Genomic DNA, 14472 nt, shown 5'->3' on the forward strand with positions numbered 1-14472 from the left:
GAGAAACTGATGAATCTGGAATTCCTCTATTTCCTCTTGGATTCCTCACTGACGGTGCAACAAACAGACACATGTAAAGGAAGTTCTGCTCTGTTGAAGTTTTAGTCTTCTTCCTGTTTTTTCAGTATAGTCATGTCTCTTCTCTCTACTTCTGCGTTTTCATGCTGACATTGGTAGGAGAAAATTGTAGATGATCTGAAACTACTGCACTCCTTCTTGGATTTCCCACTTGCAGATCCACAAACAGATTTCTGCCGATAGAGCTCTGCTACGTTGAAGTTTGATGTATGCTCATATTTTTCAGACCAGGTCTAGCTCTTCAACCTACCACAGTGTCTTTGTGCTGAAACTGATGAGAGAGATTTTTATAGCATATGCAACTAATAAATCCCCTCTTGCATTCCCAACTTGCAGAGCCATAAATGGATTTTTGTAGAGAGAACTCTGCCACGTTGAAGTTCGACGACTGCTCATATTTTTAGACCAGATCTGACTCTTCTGCCTACTACAATGTTTTTCTGGTGCCACTGGTGGGAGAAAGTTTCAAAGCATATGAAATTACTACATCCCCTCTTGCATTTCCCATTGGCAGATCCACAAACAAATCTCTACAGAGAGAGCTTTGCCACGTAGAAGTTCAGTGTCTAATGATATTCAGACCAACATCATATGCTGCTGAACTGGAATTGAGCTCACAATTGGGGTAACTTCAAAGAAGACTAAAGCACCATGTACATGAGGCTAGTAGTTATTTGGTTCCATTAGAAGAAGTGGAGGCGATGAACAATTAACAGTGCAACTGACCAAGACCCAAGGTTGTCATTAGCTGATGACTGGAGGCGTTGCTGTCGTTGTTCATGACTGAAAAAGAGAGATGCAGCTTCAATGGGACGTGGACAAGTAGTGTTCCCACAGAAGACTATGTAGACATTCTCTTTCCATTTGATGCTCAACACTTGTTCAGGGAGATCTGAGTCTAGCTACTTCACCTTTGATGCTCTCAACTTCATTTTGACACTGTGCCTCTCTCTGACCCTTTTCTTTATTATCCATCCTTTTCCATCAAGTGTAGTAAACCTCAGATGGGGGAACCTATTTTTCCTCCCGGTACATGCATGATAAATGTATGAACATGTAATCTATATGAGGAACTCGCCCTTCGAGGGGTGTGACATATGATCGCAACTCTTGTATGATGAAACAAGAATCTTGATTCTTGTACAAACTCTACAATGAAAATTTTCTGAGCGACGGTCATTTTGTCACCCACAAGTCTTGAATTCAAGATGCTTCAAGAAGGGCTTGCTCAGATGCAAAACAATGTATACGGAGCATACATCCTAAAGGCAGGTTCTAATCTTTTTAAGTGAGACAAAAGGTAGGTTTACTACTTGGTCTCTAAAAAGGGTCTCTTGTTGTCCCAGTGATCACCCTCTTGAAGGCAATATAGGGGCCCAGTAGGTAATGAGATGGCACATGTACCAACTGTTACTAGTCTAAGCACTCAACGAAGAGTTGGGGTTTACACAAACTTAAACCTTGACTAAAAGTCATAAGGTAAGCTGCTAGTCCCCCTCCTAACCTGAAGCTTGTATGTGCTTTAAAAAATTAAAATATGTGATGCATGAAACAATTCTAAAAATACATGGATAAAACAAAAATAAAACAAGACAAAAATGCAAAAAACTTAAACACATCAAATACACAAAGCTTAGTCCAATATTGTCAGAAACAATACCTTCCCTAGTGGAGTCACCATTCTGTCGCACGTCAAAAAATCCGCGCGGCATCGGCTGGCGATCTTTTCGTTGTTCGTTTTGCTCGAATTGGTTCGTTGGAGTCGCCACCTAGTAATTTATTGAGGGCTACTAGGAAACCTGATATACTGGTCTTGTCAGAGATTCACGGGTAAGGGACTGGTTGTGGTTAGGGAAGGATTAGCACCCCTAACACACCCTACCTGAGGTAAGCTGCTTCGTGGACTTGATGTGTTAAAGAAGTTTTAAAAAATTCTGTTCTTTCATCGAATTTTAGAAATACAACTTACGTGTAAGTTCATAATTCTTTATCCGTGAGCAAATCAAAATATTAAATTCTTCTTTATTCTTGCAATTTTATCATACAAAAAAAACATTCATAAACAAAATACAAATCACACATTTCCTTTTCACTATACTTTTTTTTTGTTCTTTTCCTTTTCTTTTGTTACATCATCACTACAAATTAAAAAATCAAAAAATTCAACACTAAACAAAAATTACATTGCATAATTTAAAAATTACAAAATAGTCCCTAAAACTCCAGAAATTACAGGGAAGCCCTTCTGCAAGTCGGAACAGTGGCGGCGCGTGGGTTCACGCGCCGCCGCGGGCACAACCTGAGAGATGGACGGATCTGAGTCGTTTTCTCCTCCTCTCCCCTTCTGCACCGGCGGTGGGAAGTAACGCCACCTGCAAAGCCAAGAAAAACGCAAGCAAAGTTTCGGTTCTTCCTCCCCCTTTTTAGATCTCCTCTCCTTCTGTTTTCTCTCTTTCTCCCGGTCTGATTTTTTTCTGTCTTCTCTCTTCCTCAGGTGGCAGATCAGGCGACTGTGTCTCGGTGGCGGCGGTCGTGGCGGTGGACGGATCTGCCAGTGCTTGAGGGTCTCGGCCTGGAGGAGAAGGAAGTGTTTCCTGGGCGCAGGGAGCTGCTGCGGGTCTGTGGGCACAGCCGTGTGCTGGCTGCTGTTGGAGGCCGGTTCTGTGGAGCTGCTTCTCCGTTGCTGTTGGTAGCCGGCCGAGGGAGTGTGGACGGCGCTGCTAGGTCTGTGGGGGTTTCTCTCCAATTGGCTTTCCCAAGGCGGCGGCTGGAGAGGCTGTCAGCGGACGATGGAGAGAGTGGAACCGGCTGGGAGAAGGGGAGAGGAAGATGGGGCTACGGTGGAGGCTGATTTGTGAGGGGAGGCTGGTCTGGCTTGCCTTGGCAGAGAGCAAGGGAGGAGCAGATGGTCTGTGGGGGCTGAGAGAGGTGGCGGTTTGGTTTCCCAAGGAAGGGGGAGGCTGGCCGGTTCTGATTTGTAGTTGGTGAGGGGTGTGAGCTGCTGAAGGGGAAGGAGCTGTGAGGAGAAGATAAAAAACCAAAGGGGGGTGGGGGCTGGCCAGACGGCAGCTTGGAGAAGAGATAGATTTAGGGTTTTGTTTTTGTGTTGTCTCTCTCCTCAAATATCAAAATTGGCCCCCCCCTTTAAAAATTCAGTGTAGCATGGTATTTATAGGAAAAGTTTTGCTAGGTTTTCAAACTAGTCCCTCAACATTTCCTTTCCTTCTCTTTTCCTCTTTTTTTTGTAAATTTTGATTTTTCTTATTTTTTTTGTATTTTTGAAAGCGAGCAATATCAACGTCAACTCAACAAGGAAAATCAATGATCATAAAAATTACGCGTTAAAAGTTGAACGCGTTTCAAATACCTTTGAAAATTTAAATTCTTTTGAGATGACGTTGAAAATGCTAAAAACGATGCAAATATATCAAAAAATGCATTTTTTGGGTTTTCATTGTTTTTTTGCTATTTTTGGTTTTTTTTCTAAAAAATTATCAAAAGATGGGTCAAAAATTGGGTAGCAACAGTTATGAATTATGTGTGTTAATGGGAAAGAAATGAGCATGCGAAATGTGAGGCATGTACCATGAATGATGTGTTGTTAAGGTTCTACATGATTATGATATGATTGAGAAATGAGTATAACTATACAGGATGATTGTCGATAACTTGGGATCTCCAGGTATAAGAAACTCTGCCGAAATTTCAGTGGAAATTTCAGCAAGTCTCGGATAAGTTCGGTGGATGAAAAAAAAAATACCCATTTTTTTTAAAAGTTAAGGCTCAAAGTTCTTTAATGAATGTACTAAATTACAGGGTGTTAGAATATGTGTTTAATTATTTCCATTAATTTTAATTGTTATTTGCATAAATGTTAGGTTATATATAAAATTTTTGAATGGGGTCAATTGGTTGTGGCTATTGTCAATATTTGCAGGTTTGAAAACTTTGGGTAGTCTCTAGTATAGGGGAAGTGCTGCCAAATTATTTTTTTAATAATCGAATTTAATTATATAATTATTCGTATAAAATTATGTAAATGTGTAGAACGAAATCAACAGCTTGTCGCTCACATATGATTGCAGCTAGTTCTTCTAGTAGTGAGGATGACATATCCTTAAGTGCCAATCAAGAAGAGGCACCTACGGTGACTCGCGATGCTGCCTTTTCTAGCGCGGTTTCACAGCGTAGAGGCGGTGTACCTTCACAGCGGAATCAATTCACCCGCAAGTACGAGACACATTGGAAAGACGACCTTTCAATGTAGGTTTGTTTCGGTTTAGTTTTTTTTTTAATTATAACATAATTTATGAACAACAAATCAATATTTCATTAATTTAATTTATTTTCAGGTTCACAAACATTGAGGCCACCCGAGTAATATCATCGGCGTTTAAATCGTCAATGGAGATTCTATTATTTCAATGGAGTCAAGTTTCCAAACATCCTGAATGGAGACCTTATATCGATGCATGGTTTGACAAATTTGAGGTTAGTGTTAATTTCTAATTTCCAACTTATTTTTAAAAAATTGTTATTATAATTTTAAATAAATTATTTATACACAACACAAATTCGAGTGGGACAGCGCCCTTGACAATATTGTGAGTAGGGTGTGGGAAAATCACACGACAACTAGGTAACATCGAAAACAATACGATAATGTTTTTTTTAAAAAAATTATGTTTTAAAATCTAATTTGTCACTATGGAAGTAGGTTGCGTGATTTTTGGTATGAAGCATAAAAAAAGCCAAAAAAAACACGAGAGATAACTGTCTCCAAGGCCGAAAAGACGTGGTGGTTTGGAGGGATTTCAAACCGCTATACATCCCAGGAGATATATGGCAGCAATATATTGAGCACGTGACGTCTGAGCGGTTCACACGACCCTCATAGTCTGGTGCTATCAAATTCATGTTTCGGTGACAATGCACACCGGCGGCTCCATTCTATTTGCTGCACATGCGAAACGAATGGTAAGATTAATTTAAATGAAATATATCGTTAATTAATTTGTTGTTACTTAATTAAATTTTTTTTCTTACAGGCTACATCTCTTGAACGTGAGCCGAGCCCAATGGAGCTGTTTGTAAAGACGCACATGCGGAGTGAAGACCACCAAAAAAGAGTGCAACAATTCGTAGACAACCGCGCTCAACACTTTGTGGTATGTTCGTTCAACCATTTTATTTCATAAGTTATTATTTTTATTGAATTGAATATGATGATTTCTTTTTTCATTTTCAGGAGACCTATAATAGCCGGTTGAGAGAGAGATATGAGGACGATCCTTCGACCCATCCGGATTACGATCCGGATTTGTGGATGGAGGTAGGATAATCCAGTGGACCTGATAAAAATCAGGTGTACGGGCTCTCCAACACTACGACCAATAACTTGCGGGCGACCCGTAGTGTCTCAACCGTTGAGAGCTCCCAATCAGTATCAAGCACTCAATCTGAGGAGATCGTGGCCTTGAAACAACACACGGCTCATCTCACCGAAAAATACGAGCAACTCTCGGTGAATTATGAACAACTCCGCCAAATGGTCATGAACATTACATCACAGAGTCGTGATACATGTGCGCCTCCTTTTTGGCTATATGGTCTCAGGAACAACCAGTCTCCTCCTGCTCCTCCAGCTCTGCCATTGTTATAGTTTAATATCTTTTTGGAAACACATTAAATTTGTAATGAATATTATTTAACTTTATTTTTTTATTTTTGATGTTTAATAAAATTTTATTTGCGTAATTGGTTTTTTACTATTAATTTATATAATTCTAAATTATTTATTCTAAAAAAGTTTTTTTAAAAAAAATTAAAAAACCCCATTGACGGATTTACAGACGGAATGTCTCTGTCAGGATTTTACTGAGGGTTGAAAAATGTTTACTCAAAATGCCACAATCACCGACGCATTCACCGATGGATAACGTCCGTCGGCATTTTACCGAGAGTTTAAAAATATTCACTGGAATTGCCACAATCACCGACGTCTTCACAGACAGATAGAGTCTGTCGGTATTGTACCAAGAGTTGAAAAATATTTACTGGTTATGCCACTATCACCGACGGAATATATCTGTCGGTATATTTCTAGCGGGAATTTTTTTTTGGGGCGCATTTTCCATCTGTAAAACCATCGGTAATTTTTTTTTCAGACAGACTTGGCGATGGAATGTGGGATTACCGACGAAAGACATGCTGGCGAACACTTTCCGTCGGTGATTTAGTCGGTAAAAAATTTACCGACAAAGTCTGAATCTCACACCGATGGATTCAGTCCGTCGATAAAACTGTAAAATCTGGTAGTGAACCTGCCTCCTCCTCCAGCGCCGCCTCTATTTTAGATTTATTATATTTGAACATACAAATGTTTAAATTTGTAATACATGTTTGATTTTTATACTAATTTATTTTATTTTAATTATTTTTTTACTTCTATTCAATATATTTTTTTAAGAAAATATTTTTAAAATATTACTGACAGCACAACTCCATCTGTATATTCCAGAAAGTTAAAAAAGAATTACTACAAATGCTACTATTATATTTTTCTACTTATGTTCAATGTCCTAACACTCGCAAGTCCACCACGGGGTATTGTGTATTCTTGGGACCCAACCTCATTTCATGGAGTGCCAAGAAGCAGCCCACTGTTTTCCGTTCCAGTGCCAAAGCAGAATATCACGCTCTTGCCTATGCCTGTGCAGATACTCTGTGGATTCAAGGTCTCTTAACTGAACTTCGTTGTCCGCTTACCCGTCTGGTTTTGCTTAACTGTGACAACCTGTCTGCCACATACTTAGCCGTTAATCCTTTCTTCCATGCTCATACAAAACACATTACTATTGATTATCATTTTGTCCATGAATAGGTCGCCTCTGGCAATCACAAAGTTCAATTCGTTCATTCTCAAATTCAGCATGCAGATGTCTTCACAAAAGGGTTACCTGTTGACCGTTTTGAATGTCTTGTTTCCAAACTCGTCACCGGAAACTCGTTACCTATCCAGTGTCCAGTTTGTGGGGGAATGTTAGGCAGTTATCCTAATTATGACGAGTAACGGATGGTTTAAAACCAATGAATGTCAGCATATAATTGCTTGTAGCTGTTATGCTATTATTAGATTGTTGTAACTGATAGGTTTACGTTTATATTTTTTATGTATAAAGAGATTATAAGATCAGTTTTGATAACTAAGAAAACTATGTTTCTTCAGAATAACTCAAACGAGAGGTAGAGCACTATAACAGATTCAAGCCATACAAGTAGGTGAGGGCAGTAAAACTTCCCAAATGTCCAGGAATATTTCCTGACAAGCGATTTGCAGTAAGCGAGCTGCATAAGAGGTTAGTTAGTTGTGTTAAGAGGGAAGTTTTAAGCTCACTCTTACATAGAAAATAAGATAAACCAATAAAATAAGTTGACAAGCTTGCCAAGCTCAGGTGGGACAACACCAGAAACCTGATTTGATTCAAGGCTCCTATATTCATATATCAATCTATCATCGTAGTTATCGCTAAAAAAAACAAGGGTACTTCACTATCCCCTCCTTACAGATCATTATTAATTGGAATGATGATTTGTTTATATATATATATAATAATTTTAATTTTATCCTTCAACATTAAATTTACTTGAGATTGAACTTTATATTTTTAAAAAAATTTTATGGTGTTATTCTATTCTCATGACTCGGGTCATGGGTTTTGAAAATTAATTTGATTAAATCAATTTTTTTATCTTTTTTTAATTGAATATTTTTTAAGTTTGTCCTTCAACATTGGGTTAATTGAAATTGAATTTCATAACTTGTTTTATTTTTTATGAAGTTATCCTAACCTCATGATACAAGTTTGAAAGGTTAACTCAAGTTGACACAAGTTATTTTTTTCTTTTTTAATTTTATCATTCAGTATTGAATTTATTAGAAATTGAGATTCATAATTATTTTTTATTTGCTTTTAATAGGGTTATAATGGTTTTATGGCATGTCTTGGATTTTACTTTTCTTTTTTAATTGAATTTTTTTTTCAATTATATCCTTCAATATTGAAAATTAATCTTTATAATTTTTCTTGATTTATTTTCTCTAAGATTATCCTAGTCTCATGACCCAAGTTTGACACATTAAATCAAGTTGATTCAAGTTGTTTCTTTGTTCTTTTTTTATTAAAATTTATTTTCAATTTCATCATTCAACATTGGACTGATTAAGAATTGAGTTTTATTTTTTTCTTATATGTTTTTTTAGTTAAACTATGTTTTTATCAGACCAGATGACATCGAGTCAATCCCCACATGGTTAATTTTGTTTCCTTAAAAAACATGTTAGTAATATATGGGTATTTCTTTACATTCAAAATTTATTTTATTCGATTCACAGTGTAATGAGAGACAATAATCTAATAATAAACTATTGAATCAAGGTGCATCTTGCGTGAACTAAATTGGGTTGGATCTCATTCAATCTAGCTTAACAATTACAGCTAGATATTGCGTAAATTATTGTCCTTACATATTAAAAGGTTTAAAAGACGCGTACAAATAAACAATTCACCTCAAAACACAAAAAGAAAACAAAATTTTTTTAAAAAAAAATTAATAATAAATAAATAAAAAGAAAACATATATTTTTTAAAAAAATAAATAAATAATTTGAGCTTCTCTAACAATAAAAAAACACCTATATATTGTATAGTTAGAAAGGGTCACAAAAATTAGATATGACTAAGCCCAACGAGGACCCAAATAATTTTAACCTAGTTATCCAAATTCAAACAAAGATTACTAGGAAGTGAAGGGGAAACGTTCATGTGGCCCAAGTTCCTAGTTTGAAAATTAATAACTTTTAAGATTTTAAAAAAATAAAAAACACAATATAATAGGCTATTTTATTTTCTCCAATAAATAGAATAACAAAAATGGAAGTCGAATAAAACCACCCTTTTCTTGTTGTTTTTGTTTTAATTCTTTTATAATATTCAAATTCAATATCGATGAAATTAGAATAATAAATCCTCTTTTTCATTTTTATATTTCTTTGAACTCTGAAAAAAATCTTTTGATATTTCTAATTCAATTTTTTATGTTTCTAATTATCTAGGTATTCCTATTTTTTTATGATTTTAAAAAGTTTATATTGGAGATTAAATTTCAACAAAGTTTTTACTTCAAAAATAATTAGACTACATTTTTAATCTAGCCTAAAATGTGCCTATATTATAAATAAAATTCCAAAAATCCTCTGCATGAATATAAATTGTTTGACAAATTTAAAAACAATTCTAAGATTTGTAGAAATATATTGATTTGGTGGATCATTATCTTAGAGGGATAGTTTTTAGCTTTAAATATTTTCAAGTAAAATACTATTAGATTTACTTGGTTAACAAGTGAACATGATATATATTTTAAAATATTTGGTTTTTTTTTATGTAAATCAAAGTAATAATAGTCGTATGAATCTTCACCTCGTATTTTATCTGGTTTGTCCTAGTTGCAGGTTGTAAGATGTTGAAATTTAAAGATAAGGAGGCAGGCACATAGAGAGGCATTTGAGCCACATATTTATTGACTACAAGCTATGTTGAATGATTCACATCACTAGCGTCGGCTGCTAAAAAGCATTTTCATGGAAAAACTCTCAGATATTTAAACCCGACTTGTCAATTTATTGACTTGAAACTTGCTAAGAACATATTGAAAACGAGAGAGATTCCAATCAGAAAAGAGAGAAAGAAAAAGGATTTATCCTTTGTACATTGTTTCAGGCATTAATAGAAGAGACCCACATTGCTTGAAGTTCATTCCATACCGCTGCAAAATGCACGCTAAGAACTCCATCATCAATTGTTCTGACCTCTGGTTATAAAGGGCACTAAGAACACGAAGGTTTTTTTTTTTTAACTTTCAATGCTGTAAAGTGCACTAAGAACTTCATCATCAATTGTTCACTAATTGCAAGTAGAATTTTCTGCTCTTCTTTTTTCTTTTTTCTTTTTTGCGAACACTGATTGATGTACTGAAAACGAGAGAGATTCCGATCAGAAAAGAAAGAAAGAAACAATATTTATCTAGCTATATGACCCGCGCTCCGCCATGTGTCAAATATTTTTATTTTTTACAAAAACTTATTGATGTAGATTTTTTCAACATATTTTGATAGTTCAAAAAATATATTTTCATGACAACCATAGTTATCAAACCCGACTTGGAGGTTGACCCGGCCAAGAGATCGGGTCCTAGGTTACACGGGTTGACTCGGGTTAAACCAGGAAAATTGTAAAAAAAATATTTAAGGTTTCAATATTTTATGTGAAAAAATTAAGAAATAATCCATGTGGATATAGGCTATACATGTTGTAAACAATTAAGTTTAAAAGATTACCTCAAAAGATTTTTTATTCCACATTGAAAAAACATAATTTTTTTCTTGTGAACATAGAGCATATACACTAAAGGGTTTCAAATTGCAGGCCATGTTGCCCGAGTTCCGAGTTGACCCGGTTGGTCGATCGGTTTTCTCCGGCCTAATTGCAGGCCCAGATTTCAAAATGAAACAGACCCTGCCAACGCTACTAGGTTCTGGTAGCAATAGGGCCTACCGCTGTTAGGTCCAGGTGGTAGCATGGGCAAACTTTAGTGGGTCCTTCTTGCAGCACTAGGCCCACCGTTGTTGGGGTCTTGCTGACAGCAATATCCAACAGCAATGGGTCCTGCTGCCAGCAAGGCCTACCATTGTTGGGTCCTGGTGGAACTAGGGCCCAACTTTAATAGGTCTTGCTCGCAGCTCTGGGCCCACCGCTCTTGGATCCTGCTATCAGCAATACCCAACAACATTGGGTCCTGTTGACAGATGGGCCCATCTCTGTTAGGTCCTAAAAGCAGGGCCCATATTTAATGGGTCCTGATTTTGCTGGGCCAACTGCTACTAGGGTCTTCTGGGCACCTAGACCCACCATTATTGGGTCTGGTGGCAGAGCTAAGCCCAATAAACTTGGATATTGGCACAAGGACCCAACAGCTACACTCATCAGGGCCCAACATTGTTGGGCAGCAAGGCCCAACATCATTGGATCATGCTTGACAGAAGGACCCAGCAGCGTTGGGTCCTACTGGGCAGTAAGACCCAATATCATTGGGTCATGTTTGGTAAAACGCCCTAGTAGTGGTGGCCCAAAATAATATTATATTATAGTATTTATGAATTTTTTTTAAATGGATTTTATTTTTAAAAAATTCTCTTATATAATACAAATATATAAAGTATATTATGTGAATAAAAAATTTATTTAGAGCTCCATCAACTTTAATATGATAATATAATTATAATTTTTCTGAATGCTTTTATTTTGAAAAAACATTCAAGAGAAAAAAAAAATCTTGATTTGAAGTAAAGAAAAAAATAATTTTTTTTTAATTTTTAGAAGCATTTTGGAAGGCAAAAACAAACATGCTTCAATAACAAAATTCAACCCAACCTCAAATGAAAAAAAATTCTCATCTATTTATTTTTTTTTTACCGTATGAAAAAGTTAAAAAAAAAATTAAAGTCTTAGGTCCTGCTGGGGGCAAGACCCAACTCTAATGGGTTCAGCAGGACCCAACGCTATTGGGTGCTGCTGCAACGACCCAACAACCCTTTCTGACTTACAAACATAAAAGACAACGCCCCCACAGTTGCTACAGTGTCGTCTACAATGTCAATACTCTATGTCTACAATGTCATCTATAGTGCAATGAATTTATGTCCACAGTAAATGCACGGTGTTTTTTTTTGCTATATATATACACACGCGCGCGCGCGCGCACATAAGTAACTTAAAGGAAAAGTAGAGCAACAATCAAAAGCCGTAAAAAGCAATTGTATAAGTCCATTGTATCTTGATCCACATTACATGTACACTAGAAATCCCACAGTGGAGAGGGCTGTGTTTGTGAGGAAGGGCTGATTCGGCAAGAAAGGGGCTGGAATTTTTGGGTATGATTCGGGTTAAATGCTGGACATAATTTATGCCTTGTGTCTTGTGTATTTCTTTCAGGCCCCCAAGCTTTATAGACAGGTCTATATTTATAATTCAATAGTATGTAGTCATATCAAATTCAAGAATCTCATACAAAAACAAGCTGATTCCTTCTTTAAATTTAAATTTTAATAAAAATATTCATAACATCCATCCCTATAAATCGGAAGTAATAATCACTGGCCAGGAGTGTCTGGGGCTCTGAATTCTCACAACCACGGAGATAGTTTTCATAGACCGTTTACAGATATAGAATTATAAATCCATAACCAAACCAAGATGGATGGTAAGCAACAAAACGTTGTCTAAATCTTGATCCTCAGTATCATCATTATATGATTACAAATGAAGCTCCAAGCATGTCTTTGGCTTTATTCAATTAAAGACGAGGTTTCAGTGAGATTTAAACTTATGGACTCGGGATTGATGGGGTAGAGATCATGGGCGGATGTAGAGGAATTTCCAATCCACGATTTATCAGATGGAGGAAAGAGGTCTTGTGTGCTGTTTAAACTCTGTTCTCTGACTTGCTGATAGTGGCCTTTGAGAAGTTTGGAGTGTAAATCATCACCATAAATGCTAGGATCTGAGACCATCTCCTGGATGCTGGTCTGTCCTTCAAGCATGCTCACCACTTCTGACATTGCAGGCCTTAGAGATGGAGATGCATTGGTGCATAAGAGAGCCGCTTTGATCATCCTCTCAGCCTCTTCCTTGTTGAATTCAGACTGCAGCTTTGGGTCCACTATCTCCATTAAATTTCCCTTTTTTTGCAATACATGGGCCTGTGACGACAATATCAAAGACAAATAAGAAGGAAGCTAAGATTTTTGACCAAACGTACCATGTTTTGCATTGAGAACTGATGCCTCATGCGTCATTAATTCAGGATAGCAACAGAAACAGACTGACGATGATTTACCCAGTCAAGAAGACAAACATTTTCGTTCTCTGGCCTGTAACTTGAGTTGCTCTTTCCACTGACAATTTCTAAGGCGACAACCCCAAAACTATAAACATCTGCTTTATCTGTTAGATAGCCCCATAGTGCATATTCTGGAGCCATATATCCTCTGAAATATATATATTTTTAAAAAATGCGGAATTAGTGCCCTTCAGTGACTTGAGGAGTATTACAATAAACTTCAGGAATTAAATTAGTCTCAAAACAACTTACATAGTTCCAGCAACTCGAGTGCTAATATGAGTGTTCTCCTCTTCATTGAGCTTAGCTAGTCCGAAGTCTGATATCTTGGCATTTAGATCTTTGTCCAGTAATACATTTGTACCTTTAATGTCCCTGTGAACAATCCTGATTGCTGATCCTTCATGGAGAAATGCTAAACCTCTGGCTATTCCGACACATATCTTATATCTTGTTGGCCAATCCAGCATCAGAGCACTTGTTTCGGAACCTGCTCCTAATAGGATTGTTGATAAGATCATTTCATGTTTGCTAGTTGATGCAGCGTTATAAAAAATATTTTTTACTGGAAATTTATCAACAAATGCTACTATGGTTACCAAAAAGTGCACGAGAGAGGGAGTTGTTTTCCATGTACTCGTACACCAGAAGCAACTGGTCTCCTTCAATACAGCATCCATAAAGCCTTACAAGATTGGGATGCTGTAAACAAGATATCATGCCTATTTCGTTCACAAATTCACGGTTTCCTTGCCTGGATTTTGGAGATAGCTGCTTAACAGCAATAATAGTACCGTCTGCTAATTCACCCTGCATTGGAAGTCAATCACGCATCTAAATTCTATAGTGTTTTTGGGGCGGATTCACCCATGCATGATTCCAATAATAAAATTGTGATAATATGAAAAATTCATTAGATGACAAACCTTGTATACGGATCCAAAACCACCCTCTCCAATCTTGTTTTCTGAATTGAAATTGTCTGTGGCCGCTTTTAGCTGCCTCAAGGTGAAGGAACCAGTTTTCAAATCTAGCCCTTTAAGCTCTGCACGTAGAAGTTGGTATGGGAGGATGACAGTCAGGAGACATATCGTGAAATAATAGAAATGCTTGAACATCATGTATCCATGCACTACGCGCATTCTTTAGTGTGATTCGCCATTATTTAGAAAATTAAGAGAAGACTCAGTGTGCGGAAATGACTGATTTTGCAATACCTCGTTCTCTTGTGTATTTGTCTCCATAGCAGAGCTTCCAATAAATGACACCCATTACCAAGAGAATAAGGAACGCTGCTGAAGTGACAACTCCGATCACAATAGGTTTCTTACTTGCTTCCTCAGGTTCTGATATTAAATAAAATTGCAAACGCAAAGAGGGCTAAACATCCCATCAAATGGATAATAAACATTAACTCTGTAAAGACACCGGACC

At 36.8% G+C, this 14472-nt stretch overlaps 2 protein-coding genes across 8 annotated transcripts in view; both read right to left on the reverse strand.

The window, feature by feature from the left end:
• The window catches only part of LOC127904019 (probable LRR receptor-like serine/threonine-protein kinase RFK1), a 78751-nt gene that overhangs the window by 34874 nt on the left and 29405 nt on the right, over positions 1–14472 (reverse strand). The window lies entirely within an intron of this gene.
• Positions 12205–14472, reverse strand: part of LOC18103136 (probable LRR receptor-like serine/threonine-protein kinase At1g29720) — a 204636-nt gene continuing 202368 nt past the window's right edge. For all 6 annotated transcript variants that reach the window (XM_052445435.1, XM_052445434.1, XM_052445432.1 and 3 more), the window contains one exon: positions 12205–12503. In XM_052445435.1, the coding sequence (XP_052301395.1) occupies positions 12485–12503 (19 nt within the window). In that variant the 3' untranslated portion in view covers positions 12205–12484. The remainder of the gene's footprint in view (positions 12504–14472) is intronic.

Source organism: Populus trichocarpa, chromosome 11, assembly GCF_000002775.5.
Source record: "Populus trichocarpa isolate Nisqually-1 chromosome 11, P.trichocarpa_v4.1, whole genome shotgun sequence".
Taxonomy (NCBI): Eukaryota; Viridiplantae; Streptophyta; class Magnoliopsida; order Malpighiales; family Salicaceae; genus Populus; species Populus trichocarpa.